Source organism: Pyricularia pennisetigena, chromosome 3 (assembly GCF_004337985.1).
Source record: "Pyricularia pennisetigena strain Br36 chromosome 3, whole genome shotgun sequence".
NCBI lineage: Eukaryota > Fungi > Ascomycota > Sordariomycetes > Magnaporthales > Pyriculariaceae > Pyricularia > Pyricularia pennisetigena.
Genome location: NC_043742.1, coordinates 8355476 through 8374920, shown reverse-complemented (window position 1 = coordinate 8374920; position 19445 = coordinate 8355476). Strand labels below are relative to the sequence as shown.

The 19445-nt window shown below is 55.0% G+C and overlaps 9 protein-coding genes across 9 annotated transcripts in view; 4 read left to right on the top strand and 5 right to left on the bottom strand.

Annotated features, from left to right (window-relative positions):
- The window catches only part of PpBr36_03952 (uncharacterized protein), a gene marked incomplete at both ends in the record, with an annotated part of 2218 nt that extends 1354 nt beyond the window's left edge, over positions 1–864 (bottom strand). Inside the window, one exon of the mRNA XM_029891119.1 lies at positions 48–864. Coding sequence (XP_029753703.1) covers positions 48–864 — 817 coding nt within the window. The remainder of the gene's footprint in view (positions 1–47) is intronic.
- Positions 865–2452: 1588 nt separating this feature from the next.
- On the bottom strand, positions 2453–3589 carry PpBr36_03951 (uncharacterized protein; the record flags this gene model as incomplete). Its single annotated transcript, XM_029891118.1, has 1 exon — positions 2453–3589. The coding sequence occupies one exon, from the start codon at positions 3587–3589 to the stop codon at positions 2453–2455; it is 1137 nt and encodes a 378-aa protein (XP_029753700.1).
- A 962-nt stretch (positions 3590–4551) lies between these two features.
- PpBr36_03950 (uncharacterized protein) lies at positions 4552–6873 on the top strand (the record flags this gene model as incomplete). The annotated part of the gene is made up of 1 exon (XM_029891117.1): positions 4552–6873. One exon carries the CDS (start codon positions 4552–4554, stop codon positions 6871–6873), a length of 2322 nt encoding a protein of 773 aa, XP_029753701.1.
- Positions 6874–7169: 296 nt separating this feature from the next.
- On the top strand, positions 7170–8270 carry PpBr36_03949 (uncharacterized protein; the record flags this gene model as incomplete). The annotated part of the gene is made up of 1 exon (XM_029891116.1): positions 7170–8270. The coding sequence occupies one exon, from the start codon at positions 7170–7172 to the stop codon at positions 8268–8270; it is 1101 nt and encodes a 366-aa protein (XP_029752799.1).
- Positions 8271–8673: 403 nt separating this feature from the next.
- On the bottom strand, positions 8674–9002 carry PpBr36_03948 (uncharacterized protein; the record flags this gene model as incomplete). The annotated part of the gene is made up of 2 exons (XM_029891115.1): positions 8674–8774; positions 8843–9002. The coding sequence occupies 2 exons, from the start codon at positions 9000–9002 to the stop codon at positions 8674–8676; spliced, it is 261 nt and encodes an 86-aa protein (XP_029752798.1).
- Positions 9003–10264: 1262 nt separating this feature from the next.
- On the top strand, positions 10265–12227 carry PpBr36_03947 (uncharacterized protein; the record flags this gene model as incomplete). Its single annotated transcript, XM_029891114.1, has 2 exons — positions 10265–10442; positions 10672–12227. Coding segments are annotated over 2 exons (1734 nt in total), but the record flags the coding sequence as incomplete, so codon positions are not given.
- Positions 12228–12535: 308 nt separating this feature from the next.
- On the top strand, positions 12536–14668 carry PpBr36_03946 (uncharacterized protein; the record flags this gene model as incomplete). The annotated part of the gene is made up of 2 exons (XM_029891113.1): positions 12536–12948; positions 13009–14668. The coding sequence occupies 2 exons, from the start codon at positions 12536–12538 to the stop codon at positions 14666–14668; spliced, it is 2073 nt and encodes a 690-aa protein (XP_029752790.1).
- A 531-nt stretch (positions 14669–15199) lies between these two features.
- Positions 15200–15800, bottom strand: PpBr36_03945 (uncharacterized protein; the record flags this gene model as incomplete). Its single annotated transcript, XM_029891112.1, has 2 exons — positions 15200–15458; positions 15517–15800. The coding sequence occupies 2 exons, from the start codon at positions 15798–15800 to the stop codon at positions 15200–15202; spliced, it is 543 nt and encodes a 180-aa protein (XP_029752793.1).
- Positions 15801–17741: 1941 nt separating this feature from the next.
- Positions 17742–19293, bottom strand: PpBr36_03944 (uncharacterized protein; the record flags this gene model as incomplete). The annotated part of the gene is made up of 2 exons (XM_029891111.1): positions 17742–18909; positions 18977–19293. The coding sequence occupies 2 exons, from the start codon at positions 19291–19293 to the stop codon at positions 17742–17744; spliced, it is 1485 nt and encodes a 494-aa protein (XP_029752792.1).
- Between the last annotated feature and the right edge of the window lie 152 nt (positions 19294–19445).

Genomic DNA, 19445 nt, shown 5'->3' with positions numbered 1-19445 from the left:
TTTGGTCTCCCAGTTCTTCTTGTCTCCAATCGACCACTTATCCGGACCCTCTGTCGGCTTGGGCAGGGACGAGAATTCCCTCACGACCTCCTTAGGCTCAACCACCTTGCGCGTCTTCTTGGCTTCCGTCACGAATCGGTCGATGTCCTCCCACGGCGCCACAATGCGCGGCTCGTCCATTGCGTTCAATGCGATGTCCATGTCCGGCAGGTACGATTCGATCTGCCTGATCATGTCCAACCAGATCTGCGTCCAGAACCAGTCGCTCTGGGCCGACGCCGTCCCGTTGCGCACGTTGATGGTCATCTCAAAGTCCCAGGCCTCCTTGCGCAGCTGCGGCGGCGGCAGGCCCCAGAAGGGCTCCAGGTCCGTGTATATCTGGTCCCAAAAGTCCTCCACCACGACGGCCTTGTTCGCCTGTGCCAGCTCCCACCACCGGTCGAATCCCGGTGGGGGATGCCTCCCGCGCCGCTCACGGTACCTGGCCGCCGCATCCTCGAGCGTTCGGGACTCCTTGGAAAGAATCGATCGGAACTTGTTATCGGCGTCCCGGATTAGCTTGTCGATCGGGTGTTCATTGCTGCTGCTGCCCTTGCTGTTCGTCTGTTGGCCCTGTTGTTCGTACGTGGCCTGGTCAGGCTTGGTGCGCTCGGCCGGGTAGGTTTTCTTGGGTCTCGCTAGTTGTTCACTTGATCCGTGGAGGTAGTAAAATGCGAGGATGATGAACACTGTGATGCCAACGTAGCGTATTATGGAGCTTGGCCGGCGCGGCGGGAAGCTCGAGGAGCGCATGCTGCTGCGCGCCGAGTACGGCTTGACACCCAGCAAGCCCCTTTGCTTGTCCTTGACTGGGCTGAAGAGCATGGTGGAAAGACGTGCCGCGGTCGGTTTGGAGTTCTCTTTCAGGCCGATAGCCTTATGTCGTCTGTAAGAGGTCGGACAGGATGTGGTCGAATTTCAGTAATGTTGAGACCGAGGGTAAACAAAGAAAAAAAAAAAAAAAAAAAAAAAGGTACTCCAGGACACGGCATCCGTCGAAGTCGCCGGGGTGGTTGGACGTTGTCTCTGCCCCTTAGATGTTCAAGCAGTCAAGCAAAGTAAAGGAGGCAATTTGTGGGTCGGTGGCCAGGTTAGAGAATAAGAGGGGAGAGCTTCTATTTACATCGAGCCACAAAGAAAAAAATAAAAAATAAAAAAACGCATCTTTTGGCTGTGCAAGTCCAGCTTAGCGGATTCAATCAAATGCGCATTGAGGGTAAATGGAAACTTGCTGCTGAATGTGGAATTACCCAGTCGAGTAGCGACAGGTATCCAACCGAGTGGACAAGAGCTGTCGTGCAGCTTGGCAGAATCCGACGGATACATCGAACCACTCGCTGCAAATGCCAATTCGTTTGGGAAAGCTTGTTGGATGTATACAGTATTGTACTGTAGGCCAGGGCTATTCGAAACATTGTTGATGGGGATTTGCGTGCTCGAGTGCAACACATCCCTGCTCTCGGCGAGGTCAGGACGAATGGATCCATGCAGCCATACCAAGGTTAGAAATAAAAAGTGGGAATAGGAGGTCGATGCTCATTTGCATGAGGAGTTGCACGGATGAAAAAGCCCAATCATAGGACGAAACTTGGCGACGATGGAGGTGATAGACGCCGAAGCAAATCCACACAGGGGAAAATTCCAAGGTTGGACAAATATTGTCTCGGGGGACGTCGTGAAGAAGCAGAAAGGAAAAAAGAGGCGCATTGGCTTGATCCATTGAAGACTGGTTGTTGTTTCAAGCAATGACTATATAAATAAGCAACTAATGCCGAGGACGATTGCGAGTGGCAGAGAGAACAAACGCCTTGCACGCCTCTGGGCGGTACAGTCTCGCCAGAGTTTTGCTTGCTAAAATAAGGATCCACGCCGGCAGTTGTGGGCTTGGCTGTATCTACATTCTGGCTTCTAATCTCGCCTCGGAAGCGTGGCGAGGCTTGCGACGCTCCTAGCAGGGATAATTCCAGGGGAGCAGTTGGACTGATTTGATCATCAATACCGTGCATGTCTCCTGTAATTATGCTTGCTGTATGTATGCTACAGCACTGTACACATTCCCTTTAAATATCACAGAAACTTGAATAACTGGTCGTCCGAATCATTCTTTGGCATCGAGATTAACTACTATGAGTGGCATATAGTGCAGAAACGTGATAAATCACAAGATGGTCCTGCGAGTCAGCAGACGGTGCATCGGTCCGATCTCATCACGTGATCCGTCGCTTGCATGTCGATTACATAGTTGCAACTCGAACAAGTGGGATAAGGTAGTGAAGCAGCAGGAAACATGACCTCCGACGGCTTTATTCAGTCGGTCGAGTCTAATCAAAACCGGGTATCAAATCGATCATGCATGCTGTGCCCAAAACAAACATCCCAATGCAAACCCTTTTTTTTTTTCTCCCCCTCTCTTTCACGCATCACCCCAGACCTGCTTGGCAATATCGACCTCGAGCCTGACCTTGGCCCATTGCTGCTCCTCGGTCAACTCGTTACCCTCAACGGTTGAGCTGAAGCCGCACTGATGCGAGAGACAAAGCTGGTCAATGCCGCGGGGACAATATGAGGCGGCCTCGTTCAGTCGACGCACGATCTCGTCGCGGTCGTCGAGCTCTGCCTTTTTGCTGCTCATAACACCCAGGACGACAGTCTTCTCCGAAGGGAGGTGGCGCAGCGGCGAAAAGTCGCCCGAACGAGGGTCGTCGAACTCGAGGAAGTAAACATCGACGTTGAGCTTCTTGAACAAGACCTCGGCCACAGGTTCGTAACCACCCTCTGCAAACCATTGGGAGCGGTAGTTACCGCGGCAGAGGTGGATGCCGATAACCATATCCTTGGGCCGTTCGGCGATGGCGTCGTTGATGAGCTTGGCGTACTGCTCGGCCAGGGCGTTAGGGTCACCGTGTCTCTTCTCGGCCTCGGAGCGCATGCCCTTGTCACACAGGTAGGCCAAGTTCGTGTCATCTAGCTGCAGGAAGCGGCAGCCGGCGGCGTACAAGTCGCGGATCTCGGCGCGGTAGACCGCGATAAGGTCCTCGAAGAAGGGTTCGAGAGTTGGGTAGGCCTTCTCATCAATGGCTTCGCGGCCACCGCGGAAATGCACCATGGTTGGAGACGGGATGCAGACCTTGGTGGTGACCTTGTCCTTCAGGTCGGCAGGGATCTGAGCCTCGAGGTGCTTGAAGTCATCCACCTGGATGGGCTTGGAGTGGCCGAGCTTACCAACCACGGCCAGCTTGGGCGGCGTCATGCCGTGGGTGGTGATGTTGGTCGAGGCCATGTTGCCGTCGCTGATGTGCGCAACGCCGTCAAGGTTGACGAGGAAATCGATGTGAAACCAGGCACGGCGGTACTCGCCATCGGTGATGGAACGGAGGCCATTAGTAGATTGCGATTTGGCCACCTCGGCAATGTGCTTATCCTCTACCTCGCGAAGCTGTTCACGGCTGATCTCATTCTTGGCGGCCGCCTCACGAGCGGCAAGCACCTCCTTGGGGCGGAGAAAAGAGCCGACGTGGTCTGCACGGTAGACGCCGTGTGGGAGAGGCATTTTAGCTTGACAGGCGATAGGTTCGATAATTATAATATAGGTATCTGGATAGGTGATCTTGCTTGAGTTTGAGATGTGTAGAAAAGAGGCTCCGACTGGGTAAATGCGCATGGCGAAGCACATCCATCCCAGGCAGACTCTTTATACCTCAACATTCTGGTTTTGCATACTGGGCGGTTATCGCCGTGCTGAGGTGCCCCGCAACAGACCGTCCGTCTGGCTGGTCTGACAGGCATCATACCGGGTGAAGTTTGCCTGATGGGTCAAAAAGTTGCTGATGCGGTGGGGAGGGGGGGAAAGCGGCACCAATTGACTCGGGAAAGACGGCCAGGTTTGGAGAGCTGGCTCGGATGGCTGCACCTCTTTGCAAGGGCAGGGTACCAGAGAAAGGTTGACTTGCATCGCCTAGAGGAAGGACCCTCTTTTGCCATCATTCAGATTCTTTTTGACCCGGCAGATGATGTCCGTGGGGTAGGTTTGGGGAATAACCAGATCCCGAGCTGGTGAGGGGTTCAAAGTACTAGGTGCATGCTGGAATGTCCGACTGAGCATGGGTTTGATCTGAGGTGCAATTAATCTACAACATTACAGCATAGCAGCCTGATGTACTACGACATACCCAGCGAACATAACAAGTAATGCATCAATTGATGAGAATAGGTGATGAGCATCGGATGCAGGCCAATTCTCCAGCAAAAGTTGGTTGCCTGGCAAATCCTGCCTGATCTACATAGTATCCGTCACAGTTCTGCAAGATTAAGCGGACAAGGCGGGGTAGCGTCGCGTCCATCGGTCGCGTCCGAAAGGCGGTGCGAAGTGGCAGAATAAAATCCTAGAGACGATGGAGACAATTCAGGCCTCAACTTGGCTGACCTGACTGCCGCCTTGGAATGCCTGATGTATTTTAGACTTCGAAGCCGCCCCCGTCCGCTTAGTATCGTACCTTGATACCTTTGTCTTTGATGATATCTGCCCGCCGTTATGTATCCACCGTGGTCACCCAGTGGCCGCGGCCACAGCCTTGGGTCCTAAAGACGCGCCGTCCAAGTCGACACTTTTCCAACGCCGCTACAGAGGAAGCAAATGAGACAAATAGCGATACTCCGACCACGAAACGTTCCATTCATGCTACCGAGACACCTTTGGCCGAGCAACTAGACTCACTCGGAGTGTACCGAAGCAATGTTCCGTGGCAATACGCTGAGCGCGCACGCGCCAAGGCCGCAGAAGCTGCAAAAAAAGCTGCAGAACAATCTGCAGCAGAAGCCGGGAATGGCGTCGAAGTTGAAAAAAAGGAACGTCTCAAGAGATCCTCCTCCGGCCTGGCACGACTTCGAAGACTTATTGCCACCAAAAGTTCCGAAATAAGAAAAAGGATGTGGGAAACCATTTTCGATACCGAGCGCGCGTATCAAAAGAAAATAGCCGAATCTCACCGAAACCCTAAGATGAGGCAACAGTTGGTGGATGACCGGCCACCGCAGGCGACGAAGATTGTACGCGATGCGCTCAAATTGTACGACCAGAACAATTTCACAGAGGCCGTACGGCTCAAACTGGAGGCCCGGCTTGCCACGATTCCACTTCCTGGCACAATCGCTCCAGCTTCAGCAAAGAGAACTGTCAAACTCAAGAAACAGGCCTCTGTCGATTTCAAACCCAAAAACAACCCGAGGACAGGAGACAAGAGCAGGATACACGTGGTGGATGAGAAGCTTTGTGACGATGTGCTCAAGTTCATTCCATCGCTTGAACGGCACAAGGGATGCGACATCATCGACATGTATCCCGGCGCTGGCTTGTTTAGTCAAAAGCTTAACGATGCGCTCCAGCCAAGATCGCACATCTTACTCGAGCCTGAACCAGAGATTTACCAGAAGTTCCTCGAGCCGCTGCTTCAGCGACCGGGTTCGAGGCTTGTCCCGAAATCAGGCATCATATGGCAGGACCTAAGCAGCGTCCTCACGCCCGAGTTTCTACCTCATCAAAAAATACAAGATCGTACTCCCGGTCAGGCTCCCACACGAAACGATAGCCTCCTCGTCGTCGCAAACCTCGGTTTCTTTCCAAACAAGACATACCTGAATTTCAAGTCCGTGGTCTCCATGGTCATGTATCAGCTGATCACAGCCATCAGGCTACGCAGCCTCTTCCAAAAGTATGGTCTTGTTCGCATGCTTCTCTGGGTCAGGCCCTCGGAAGTTGATCCCATTTTGCCCCGAGATTTGTCCAAGCGTCGTCGTCCGTCTTTGGAGGCCGAACTGCTCACAGAGTATATCGCCGAGATCTGTACCGATGCGGAGAGGATGGACTATCGCCCCGGAGTCAACCGCCATGGAACAATAGATGTGCACAGTTGTCGGAGGACCTTGGACAGGATGCGCAAATTAGGATTAGCAATTCCCGACGGGAGAGAAACCTCAAAACCTATGCGCTACGTCATTGAAGCCGAAGCAGCCGGCAAAGAGCTACCGAAGATCGGTGGAAACCACTCCATGAGAAAGGTTAGGAGTGGAACGGGCGAATACGACGCATCCGAGTTCGACAAGGGAATGTCCAAATGGCTTCTGTTGAGGGGCTACTATGGGCAGGAGTTGTGGGAAAAGCGCCAGGAAGCGGTGGCCCTCTGGCTCAAGATTCATGAGAAGCGAAATCTTGCCAAGAGCGGGAGTTCGGACCCCGAGCTGTTGAAGGAGATTGAGTGCCTGCAGGGGCAATTCGACAGCATGGCAAAGGAATGGAACGCGAATTTCGAATACTACTCGTATGGGAAGGCCGGCATGCACAAGCCCATCGACGACGTTCACACATTCACCATGGACCCGCCCGTCTTGCTGTGGGACCGCCGACCGGTAGAGCCTTTCATGGTGCGGCCGCAAGAGTTCTACCCAAACTTACCGCTCTCGCTTCTCGACATCCAGCCCAAGCCTGCACACCCGATGCTTCTCGAGAACGGTGTCGGCTCGGGCCGGCATGGGGACCACTTTGAGAGGATCGTGCAACACTTGTTCGTTCAGCGAAACAGGCCCGTGACAAAGCTCATGTCGGAGCTCGCCCATGGTGCCGTGGAGGGCTTGGATCTGGAAAACCTTGAGAGTTTCAAAGACCCAAGGCTGGGCGGAGCAATTATGAAAGGCAACGACGTAGTGCGTCCCGTCATGATGAATGAACGACAGTTGCTTGATTTGTTGGCTGCGTGGATGGACTGGCCATTTCGGCTGACGTATGAGGAATTGGCCACGAGGAATCGGGAAGATGATAATCCGGACGATTGTGAAAATTAACAATGTAATAGTAGTCTTCTTTTTCTTTTCTCTTTTGTACATATCGGGATCCTGTACCCGTGTATACTACCCGTGTATACTATAGTTAGATTAGATTAGACCAGCGACACTTGCTCTTCTTTGATCTGATTGGATTGAGCTGAACTGGGCCACGGCTAGATAGGCACCTACCTAACCACTTCATGGGTACCTAGCCCGACACAAAGAAGGCTGGACGTAGAACGTCGGGCAACCCCAACCATCCCGCATCCATTTTGGCGTCTTGTCACGCCCATACAGCCAGGCGACCACAGTAAATGATGGCGACCGACAAGCAAACTACACTCACGGCCAGCTGCCTCTGCGCCGCCAACAGCTTCACGGCCAAGACAGCAGCCGATTCCCTTCCCCTCAGCGCCGGCTGCTGCCACTGCGACTCGTGCCGCCGGCTGACGGGCAACCTCTACAGCGTCTGCGCGCCTTGGCCCGTCGAGCCCGACCTTTCCGGACTGCGCCAGTACAGCATGTCGCCTCGCATCTCCACGTTTTCGTGCGACAAGTGCGGCAGTACTCTGTTCTGCCAGGTCGCGGGCCTGGAGTGGATCTACGTCATCCTCGGCATGGTGGATGCCGACAACCGTGCCGCCGCGGTGGTGGCCAAGTACGGCAGCCACATGTGGGTCGGCGACACGCTGGACGGCGGGGCGTCCGGGTGGATAGAGAGGAACGCCGTGGGTGGAGAGGAGATCAGGCGCTGGCGCGAGCACCGGGGAGAGGAGCTGACGAGAGGCTGGGGCCAGGACTTTGCAGCCGCGCAGAAGAGAGACGCGGCGGTGCCGGAAAAGACGCTGATCGGGTGTCACTGCGGCGGGGTGGCGCTTGTGCTGAGGAGCGCTGCGGCCCGCAGAGACGAGCGCGGGCCGCTGCCCGAATGCGTCCATCCCGAGTCGCTTCGATACCGGGCCAACATCTGCGCGTGCGATTCGTGCAGGCGGGCTTCGGGCGCTGAAGTCACCCCATGGGCGACGGTTCCCTTGTCACACATCGAGGCCGTCGGCGCGGCGGGTTTCCCGGCGTCGATTCATGCTCTCAAGGATGCGGTCGACAAGGGCCAGTTCGGAAGCCTGACGTATTTCGAGAGCTCGGAGAATGTAGAGCGGTACAGATGCGGCGTCTGCTCCGCCGGGGTGTTCTGGGCGGTGCACGACCAGGTTGACACCGTCTGCGTTGCCGTGGGGGTGCTGCAGGGGGAGGGTGGTGCTAGGAAAGAGGGGTTGCTGGAATGGGAGTTTACAAGGGGTGTTTTGTTCAAGGAAGACGTCAAGGGCACGTGGAGGGAGGGTTTTGTGGCTGCGCTCGAGCAGAGTGAAGAATGGCAGAAGGGGGTTGCTCAAGAGAAAAAAGCTAATTTTGGATAGCGCCTGTTGATATCTAGATCTATAAGACATGCTTATTTTCTTTGACTGCTTTCACGTTTGGAAATCCCCAGGTCCAAACACTGAATCACATGCTCGTCCTAGTCAATACTATGGTACAGCTTATGACGGTGACTGCTACGCTGCTGTCACCTTGATCCTACAACCGCGACGGGAGCCTCGATGTAGCCCCACCAGATAGGCAGAAGATGCCTTCGTTTCCAGTAACCATGTAGGTTTGAGCCTCTCCTGACTCTCGAATCGGCGCTTATGAGTCGGCGACTACCGTATACGAACACGAAGCGGGACTATCACGACCTCGGGACTTTCCGATTGGGTAACAGTAAAAATGCCTGTGACGAGATACCGGATACGTTGTATCCAAAGGTTGTCTGGCTCTAGTCGCTCACTTCTTGCCGGACGGTGGCGGAGGGCCATTTGGTTGTCGGAACGCACTCTTGATCTCCTCGACAAAATGGTAGACGAAGCCGCGTCGGTTCGGGTCCTCTGCGCGTCAAATCGGTCAGCTAGCTAGCTACCATATGCTTGGGATTCCGTCGGGGTAGGGCACCCACCAGTCGCCTCACCCGGGCGCAGTGTCGACTGGTTTGGCATCGGGCCGTTTTGGAACTCGTCGACTCGTCGATGAATTCTTCCGACGAAACGGTGCCATGCTGGTTGGCGGAGGATGTGTTGGACAAGTCTCTCCTGTTCCCTGATCAGTACTGGAAGCATGATGATTAATCACCGATTCTGGGGTGCCTACCTCGATGCCAAGAATGCGGTAAAACAATCTCCAAGGCATTGCGACCGATTCACATTCGAGTGAGGGAGCTTGACTTGATGCTATTCATTGGCCCGATGCTATGGCGTGCGTCGTTAGCCGTCGGAGCACGGAGTGTAAGCGAAGTGGCAGTGGAGCAAAGTTGCTCGCTCTGGTAGTGATTTTAAGCCAGATTTGTGACGACATAATACCGTGCACCTTTATTCGATAACTTGTTATTATTTAGACTATAGAGCTTGCAAGCTGTTCAATTAACAGGCTTGCTTAGGACGCGCTAATATTGTACGACTTTCTCGGTGTCCAGTGCCGGCGTCCTGATGTTAATGTTAATGTTAACCTGCATATGCCGTATGGACGGTTTGTAATAATGACATGGATAGGTACGGATGCCGTGGGGATGTGTCCGCCTCAAAACCAGCTAGCAGTAGTTCTTGGATGAGCTTCTCATGTGCGTTATAACTAGTAAGCTGACTGCCGGAGGTGACGTCCAAGAGCATGACGGGAACATTGCGTCGAATTTTCTAAACTTGGTAGGCATCAAATCAGGTCAAGATCATATGCACGATGTACACTGCATAGTAAATCTACTACGTAGTTGGGAAAACAACGTCTTCGGGTAGCCAGCCGGTTATTCTGTTCTTATGCGTAATGTAACAATAAACCTTGTCTTTGTTCATTGCCGAACCATTATTGATTTATGTTGTAGCTCCAGTTCAAGTCACCAGGAACAAGGTTGGTGATCAATGCAGGGTTGCCAAGCTCCAGGGCAGACGTCAGCGCATTGACTCTCTGACCAACAACGCGATGAACTAGTTGGCCATGAATGTGACGAGCAACAAGTCGCCAAACCATGACCAAAGTCGTACGAACTTTTTCATGTTCCATTTTCCCCCTCCATCCAAGCACCTCACCTGTTTCTAATGGTACCTGCAGTAGTAATCATGCAAGTTTCCCGAGTTTCGCGTGTGGCGCAACGGGGGGTTAGGTCCTGTGGGTGCAAGGAACCCCCAGTTCAGTTAAATGTATGCTTGCGTAGATCACTTTGAAGTCGGTCGTTCGGAGAAATAATGGGGTGGAGAGTATATTATATATATTTATTTCTACTAACGGTGGACGAGAGGCTGGGTTGCATTTTTGTTTTTCTATACACGCTGCATCGAGTTCACAATCTATCAACTCATCCTTTTCCATTCAACCTTCCCATTCATTCTAGATTGTACGCATTACCAACCCGGAGCGGAAAAGTGCCGTCGCCTCCACGAGCGACAGTCAGAGTCATGACTACATCCTTGCTGACGCCACTGCAACAACCAAGCTCCAAGCTCGTACCAAGTCGCACACCTCACCCCTCGGACTCCGACCAAGACCTCACTTGATTCATGTCCCAAGACGTATTCCTCGGATGCCCAGGTTCCTGTTGCAACTGCCTGTAACTAACTCATCCATCCCGGACTCGGACACAAGTCGTCTTTTTGTCGACGCCGCCTGTGTCTCATATACAAGTCACCTACTTGGACACCTGCTACGGCCTGACTGAACTGAGAACTTGGACCTGAGAGTCTGCTCAGCCAGCGTCTATCAACTTATCAGCAGTAGATCCACACTCCGATATCCATCGAGCGGTGATGCAACATCGAAATATCGACGACATTGTGCGCTATGTCAGCCTCAACCTGGAGGCAGATTGGGAACGCCGCCACTCTACGGTGCTGCGGGTGGCTCGCAAATCCGGGGGTGTGTTCCTCTGGGCCGAGCTTGTCGTCGGTATACTCAACGCGGCAATCTGGGAGGGGGCCACGCAAGCCCTGGTCGACGACATGATTCTCGAGATGCCCGGCTACCTGGATGGACTGTACGAATGGTTGCTCTCGACGCTGACGGCAGAGGAAAAGGTCGAGACGTTGGCGCTCTTCCAGTGGGCCATATTGGCATCGGAGCCGATGCGGCTGGACGATCTGGTGGCTGCAGTTCGCGTCACGCCGTCGTGGGCAATCGACGAGATGCGGCCAGAGCATGCGCTGGCCGTCGACCCTCCCATGTCGTTTCGCAGGCTAGGCGACCTGGGAGCGATCGGTCTCCGGGATTGCAGAGGCTGGCTCAACGTAGCGTCGCTCGGGCTGCTCGAAGTCCGACCCGAGCCGAGCGACGCAGCAAGCGGCGAGTTGGTGGGATCGCAGCGGGTTCACGTCATCGACGAGTCGGTACGCAAGTTCTTCTTGTCCGGTCGTGGGTTTGCCGCACTGGACAAGGACAACGAGACCACCTTCTACTCGGACTCTTGGTCGGAGCAAGACCTGGGAGACGTGTCGCATTACGCCCTGTTCAAGGCATGCATCAAGTTCCTCGACATGACGGATTTCGATCTTCTCGGCCGCGAACTGACCCGGGCCAGCAGGCGAGCGGACATTGCATACTGGCGGGCGAAACAGCACGAGGAGCGGCGGCTGATCATGTCCAGCTATCCGTTTTTACAGTACGCAGTGGACAATCTGCTGTACCACATGCTCTCGCCGCGCCGTTTTCGCTATCACCTGCCACAAAAGGAAATCTTGAACCTCTTTGCAGCGAACAACTGTCGGCTTTGGAGGAGATGGACATTCCTGATCGGCGTGAGGATAAACGAGCCAGAAGCGGCGCTGGCTGTCAGTGCCGAGGGGCCGGCCGGCCCGCTGTTGGATCCGGTGTACGGGGCTCGCTTTCGCCTGGAAAGGGTGTTCAGACGGGTGAGCAAGATGGCGGAAATGGGACATCGGGTGAGCTTCAAGATACAAGACGAGGGCGAGAGGACGGACGACTTGGAGCAGGGCAACCTGAGGCCAGGCAGCCAGAACCAAGACGGCGGCATGCAACCGTATGCGGCAGCCCACCTGCCTCGAGCGTTTCCTGAGCCCATGCCTCGAAAACTCAAAAGCTGCCTCAAGGTCGACATTCGGCCGAAGCCGCCGGCGGTTACCGTGGCGACGCCGACATCCACTGGGAGCTCGAGGCATGATCGGATCGTTTCATACACGTCCACCGATGTGCCGTCAATCTTTTCTCCTGTCGACATGGGGTCGCCAGGGTCGGTGCACAGCCTGATGAGTCCCCTGTCGGTGCTCGAGGCCAGTTTTGAAGCAGCCGCCAAGGGGAGGGATATTTACGACAGTGGTGCACAACTACCTCGGAACCAGTTCTGATTACAGTACTCCATATCTCGGACGCGGTTAGGCCGAGTGGGGTCAACCGTCAGCCCCCGCACACGCACGCTCACAGACAGACAGACAGACACACACACAACACAGCCGTATCTGGGGGCTGAGCTCTTGGCAACTTCCAGAACATGGATGGGGGGTAAGTGAGTGATCTTCAACCTTGTCGTCCAGGAAACAATCAATCTCGTCCAGGCACGGTGGTTTTGGTCTGGTCTTTTTATTTTTTTTTTTTTTTCCCCCTTTAAATTTTAATTTTCAACCACTCGTCAACCAGCCACCCAAATCGTAACTTCATGGCAACCTTTTCCATCGCTGCCGCTGCATCCCAGAGTGAAGCTCTTGCTTGCCGCATCATTGCGACCAGGGCCGAGGTGGACGAAACCATCAAGTCATGGGATGATGCCAGGCCGCAACGAGCCCACGTGGCCCTCCTGGCCGAGGAAATCCACACCTTGTCAGCCATGGCCGACAGTCTAACAGACGCTGTACGGAAGGCCCAAGTGGTTGCCCCCGCCGTCCAGCCGGCCTTGATGCGCGCTCTCGACTCGGCCGAACGGGCCTGGGCCGTCATGGACAAGCAGTTGCGCCGGCTCAGAGAGACCGACGCTGATCTTGTTTTTATTGATGGTGGCGTCGTGGAGGATTACGAAATGATGCTGCAGGCTGACATGGTACTTTATGAATTGTTTCGGGAGCTGTTGCAAATGTGAGTGCTACTCCCTCCCTCCCTTCCCAACCCTGAGTTGCTGGCTGACGCGGCCTCAAGACATGACGTGGCGCGTCAGGCTACTATATTAAATGGCCAGGACGCACAACGGATCCTCTCCGGGTTCGACGACGCCTGCGAGGTTGTTCTCGCACGACGGTCAGTCCTGATGGAGAGTCCTACGTCGCTGCGCAGCCAGAGCACCACCTCGCTGGCCTCGAGTCTCTCTACACAGACGCCGTCCACCCCGACAAGTCCAGACCCCCCGACCCCGACAGCCATCGCCGGTCCGGCCGTTTGTCCATCAAAGGCCAAGGGTGGCAGCTTCTTCGGCGGTCTCTCGCAGTCTTTCCAGGCCATGACGGCCAACTTTCGCTACAAGCCAGAGCCGCTCGTGTCGGCGCTCTGCCAGTCTGCCACTCGCGGTGACGTCCAGCAGGTCAGGGGCTTGATCGAAGGCGGCGCCAACGTCGACGGCCGCAACGAGGACCGCAAGACGGCCCTGATCTGCGCCATCGCGGCCGAGCAGGTCACCACGGCCCAGTGGCTCATCGACCAGGGCGGGGCGAGCGTCAGGGCACGCGACGGCGGAGGCACAAAGGCAAAGCCGCCTCTCTACCATGCCGTGCGCACCGGCAACTCGGAGCTCGTCACGCTCCTGCTCCGCCGCGGTGCCGAGGTCAACGCCAAGAGCTCGATGGGCCAGTCTCATCTGGTCGAGGTCGTCCAGAGCGGCAACGTCGACATGCTGCACCTGCTGCTGAGCCACGGCGGCGACTCCAACGCACGCGACGTCACCGGCCGTGCGCTGCTGGTCCACGCCGTCAACGCCGGCAACCTCGACGTGGCGAGGCAGCTGCTGGCCCACGGCGCCGACGCCAACGTTCGCGACTACACCGGCCAGGCCGTTCTCAACCTCGCCGCCACCAGCATCCCCATGCGGACGGAGCACGTCACGCTGCTGCTGGACCACGGCGCCGACCCGAACGTGCGCGACCTCACGGGCCAGCCGCTGCTGGTCCACTCCGTCTCGTCGGGCAAGAAAGAGCTCGCGCGCATGCTCCTCGCCAAAGGCGCCGACCCCAACGTCAGAGACCTCTACGGACGCACGGTGCTGCAGCTGCTCGTCAGGCAGCGCGACCTGGACCTGATCCGCGTCCTGCTCGAGCACGGAGTCTCGCCCAACCAGCTGGTCGACACCACCACCGGCTCCTCATCCGCCGGCGAGACCCTGCTGCTGCACGCCATCCGGTCGGGAGACGACGACCTCGCCGAGCTGCTGGTCAAGCACGGCGCCGACCCCAACGCCAGGAGCAAGCAGGGCCACACCCCGCTCATGCAGGCGCTGCAGCGCGGGCCGGCCAAGGACCCGCTCGTCGCCCTGCTGATCGAGGCCGGCGCCAACCCGAACATGGAGGGCCTGTGCTCGCCGCTCGTGTTTGCCGCCGCCAGTGGGAGGGGCGACGTGGTGCAGCTGTTGAAGTCGTACGGCGCAGCGGCCGAGCACGAGGTGCCGCCGCCCACGAGGGGTGGTGGTGGTGGTGGTGGTGGTGTTGGTGGCTCAAGTCCGAGCCCTCGGCCGGTCAACGATTTTTCTTCTTCTTCTTCTTCTTCTTCTGCTGCTGCTGCTACCACGTCGACCGTTCCTGAAGATCCCGATGTTCCCCCGCCGGATTATGAGAGTATACACGTGAGCAAGTCGGGGCCGGGGATGGGGTGAAGGCTGCGGGTGTATTTTTGATTGTATATTTCATACCGAACAAGCGTCCACGTAAATTACTTTAATAGGAACAAATTGGTACATTTTGGGTGGCTTCCTGTGGTCAAAACAGTTGCTGCTACCAAACATTGTGAGAAGTTAAATCCAGGCGAAAAACACTCCAAATGCAAGAGTCCTCGAGTATAACATGCCCAAGTTCAAACCTCTTTCCCAGCCCCGTCAAGTAAGACCTCATCCATCCTTGACCTACTATCTCAACAATTCCTCCTCATTCATTCAAGATGTGGTCAAGCCACTGCCCTGAGCTCAAGAAAAAAATGCTCAGACAAATCAGCAGTCCACCAGGCCGGGGGAGAAGATGGAAGGCTGTTGGTGGCTGCAAAGCAAAATTGGAACGAGGACCAATGCTCTCTCAGCCGGTATGTGATGTTCCCGGTTCGAGAGACGACTAAATTGCATCAGAAAATAGAATCAACAGGAGGACATGGGCGGCTTCAAGTATCCCGGCAAAATCCCGAGTCGATCGGCTGGTTAACCTCGGAAGCGATGGCCTCGTGCACTATGGTTGCGGGAACCTCGGAAGCTTCGACGTCTCCATTTGTTCCGTCTCGCCGACTGGACAAGCTCCTCGGTCCTGAGCTCTTCTTCGGTCGGCGGCTCCAGCATTTCCATCGTCTCGATGGTCTTGTAGCGAATCGCTGCAGTCAAACGATACATCTTGTCCACCTGCTGACGTATCCGCCGCCGCTGCTTTTCCATGTGTTCCTGGATGTACAGGCGACGCTGTGCACTTATGCAAGGGGATGCGTCGAGGGAGCGCGTGTCCGCAGTCAGCTAGCTGTGGCCACTGCTGCCATTCCCAGTGCGGCAGCGCCTCCAGCCTCTGGAGGTTGTGCAGCCGCTGCTCGAGACTACGCAGAGTATCCAGCTGGCTCTGTGAAGCACGGGAGTCGCCTTTTGCCAGCATCTCTTGCATCAGTGCGTTCTTCTCTTTGTCGCACCCGACACTGATCTCATCCAGCGATGCGTTGAGCTCATGGATGTGTTGTAGCGAGGTCCTCATCTCCAGAAAGCCGTCCCCGATCCGACTCAGTAGGCCTTCAACCTGGTCGATCTCATCATTGAATGACATTGTGACGTGTCTTGGCGAGGCTGGTAGTGCTTTTCGTCAGGTGCGTGGTTGACGATGGGTTTGTTTTGTGTTTTCTTTTCTGTTTTACGCGACTGCGTGATGGAAGGTGTTGTATCGGTCGAGCACCTTCAGCCTACCGAGAGAAACTGATTGGAGGGTAAACGGAAAGTGACCAGAGGCGACTGCGGTGGGTGTTTATAACACCCAAGCAGACGAACACCATACGTTGACCTTTCGGGTCCACTGTGACAAACGGGCACTTCCTAATCCAGCCATTTCATCAAATAAAATTCTTGACTGTATCCAGTTACCCTGCGCTGAGGTGTAAATACCTCCCGGGCAGAAGATGCGACGCCAAAACAGGATGGGAACAGCATTAGTAAGAACTAAGAAGCTACAATGAGGCAGCAGAAATTGGACCGAGAAAGATGGCGAATCGTTGGCAGCGAATAGGGGCTCTTGATGTCAAGGGCGCAATAAAGTCGCGCGGAAGCAGACGGATAAATCTTGTGATGCTTTTTCACATCTCAAATCTGTCTCTTTACGTACAGTAGGTGGTGATGGCCGCATGCTCTTATTTGATGTATCGGGGCTCCTATTCTTCCAGCCCTGTCTCATGTATCTCAAGGCAGACACTCAACATGTGTCATTCCCTTCTAGATAGTCTGGGACTTGCGTACTTGATAGGCTATGCAGCTTGGAAGTCTATACAACTTGTCCACGAAGGCAGTTGTGATGTGCTGGGTTTCAACCTGTTTGAGGTCAGCATCTTCTGAGCTGCGCTAACGCTCCGTTCCTTGCAGCGGACATAGAACTAGCTGATGGCGCTTGTCCACCAATAGCTTTTGAAACGGTTATTTATGGTCCTCTCTTCGCCCTCAAGAAGCAAGCCCTGCAGGGAATATACATTCAATTTGGAGAGTCTGACGTTTACGACATACTTTTGAAGTTTTGCGACTATCTGGATTCTGGAGGCATGCGAAACCACTAATGAGAGTTGGACGTGGGAGATGTCTTCCTGCATGTGGTCTGGCTCTAGTCTTGCACACTCAGCAATTGAAGGCTTCCAGCTCGTTATGATTGGGCACCTATCTCGGTAGACTGCTGAAATTCGGTCTTGCCTCTGGAGGCTTGTTGACTTGGTCACGTCCTTTGTAGCCCTGACTCGATAGGCAATTTCACATCGGTAGACCCAAAGCAGATTTAATTACTTATTAGAATAGAATGACAAAGCTCAGCATCTGATGATTTCTGATCTGCACAAAGACAGTCTACAGATCTGAGACATTTTTAGTAACGCCAAATTACCAACCGTGGAAACCCAGATGCCTAGGTTCCGAACCAACCATCTCGAAATTTCGTTATAATTTGATTGTTTATTTGCGAGGCTAAGTGTTGGTGTCATTTTTAGAGGAACGCGCCAAACACTTTGTAATTCTTTGACGGGAGCTCTACATTCTTAGGCTGGTAGTACTGTATAAGCTCTTCGTTGTAAGCGCTGCTAACCTGGAGGGGCTAGCATGGCGATGAGGAGTGCGTAACGTTTCGTGTTGTTTTTGAATAAACGTGTGGGTGATTATTATAAACTCTGCAAGGGCTTTGATCAGCGGTGAAACTTGGATTGCAAAAGTAGCCAAGAGCCGCCAAGTAGTGTGTGGGGGGGTGAATTGCAAAGGATAAATAGAGTTTCTCAGCCAGCTAACTAAGCTTGATCAATCAAAATTGGTCAAGTCTCTTGAGAAACAGGGGTAGATGGCATAATTATGACTATTCAAAGAGTGGCGCAGGGGCATTTTATTGAACTTGGTGTTGGCGCGAGTCGCAACGGGAGTTTTGAGTCAACTCTTTTCTCTTTTCCCCCCTTTTCCAAGCAGATATTGTACCTGACTCTCCTTGTCGTACAGTATTTTTGAGAACCCGTAAATAAAATATCTTAATCTATCATGGATCGTACGGTCCAAGAGCGCGCCGACCCGTCAACAACTCGGCCTCTCCGGCCTCCTTGATCAGGTAAATGTCCTCATGCCTCACGCCAAATCTGTTCTCCAGGTATATGCCTGGCTCGTTGGTGAATGTCATGCCGGGTTTTAGGATGGCGCCCGTGTTCCACTTGTTGAGGTATGGCGGCTCGTGAGCCTTGATGCCGATGCCGTGACCCAGGCGGTGGGTGAAAGCGTCGCCGTACCCCGCGTCCTCGATGACGGTCCGCGCGGCAATGTCGACGTCGGCCGCCGTGCCGTTGGCCCTGAAGGCGCGAGCAGCCGCCGTCTGGGCGGCGAAAACAACCTCCCAGACGTGCTTCTTCTCCGCGCGGAGGTTGTCGCTGACGGTGCGTCCCCGAGACGTCCACCCCGCTGCCTCGGCGGCCTTGGTTCGGAACGAGGCCGTCTCGGGCGGGTCGATGAAGAAGCTGCGGCAGATGTCGGAGCTGTAGCCGAGGTAGTGGGCGCCGACGTCGATGACGACCATGGACTCCGGGGTGACCTTCTTCCAGCCTGTGACGAAGCCGCCGTGCGGCAGGGCGCCGTGCTCTTCAAACAGCACAATGTTGAAAAACAGACCGAAGCCGACGGAGACCAGGGCGGCGTCCAGCACGTCTCGCACCTCGTCTTCGGTCAGGCCCGGCTCGAGGCACGGCCGCATGGCCCGCACGGCTTCAACGGTGCCCGTGTTGACGGCGCGTAGGAGGGCCACCTCGGCAGGGCTCTTGAGCTGCCGGACCAGGTCGGCTTGCGGGCCGAGAGCGACGGTCTCGAAGCCGGCCGAGTCGAGACCGCGCACGATAAAGTCGCGGATCTCTTCGTCCATCATGAGCCTCGGCTTCGGTGCTGGTTTGCCTGTCGGGGTTTCGGGATCGGGGAAGAGATGCGATTCAATCAGGGTTTTGTAAGGGTTCCAGTGCTCTTCCCATACAACAATGTCGAGCTCGTCGTCCCGCGACGGGATGCCGAGCATGCGCACGCGACCTTCTTCAAAGTGAGGTGCCAGGAAGGACGTCTTGGCCACAATCTCGCCGGTTGGAGATGTCTGTGGGAGGATAAGCATGAGGAAAGGTCGTTCTTCAGGCTCCCACGGTTCCCAGTCCCGCTGGGAGATGTTTCCGTAATACCTGAGAGTGTCAGTATAGGACTTGAATGGTTTCGCGAGGGGGGAGGTTATCGGCGGTAAAATCTTACTGAAAAGTATATCCAGGCTCTAGCACAAAAGCGTCTACCCCATCGGCAACCAGTGCCTTGGCCAGCTTGTCACGGCGCTCAATGAACTCATGGGCCTTGATTGGTTCGACGTCGAGGAATGAAGTGTTGCGATGGAGGTTCTTGATGGCACATTTCTGAACGCGCTCCAGCTTCGCAGTGGCTGAGGTCGGCGACCACGTGCGCATGGCACCAAGCACCAGCGCCGAGACGCAGACGGCTCCAAGCCATGACTTCCAGGTCGGGGTGCGCGGGGTGGGCGATTGCCGCAACCGAGTGTGCAAAGACTTTTTTTCCATTTCAATTAAAGACTGATGAGTATGCTAAGAATCACCACTTTTTGGACCAGCATGTTTTGGCAAGAATCAAAAAAGTCGTCTCGGGCAGCACGGAGGGAGTCGAATCTTCGGCCGCCTCCGGAGGGTATCCGATAGTGGGGGGGGGGGGGGGG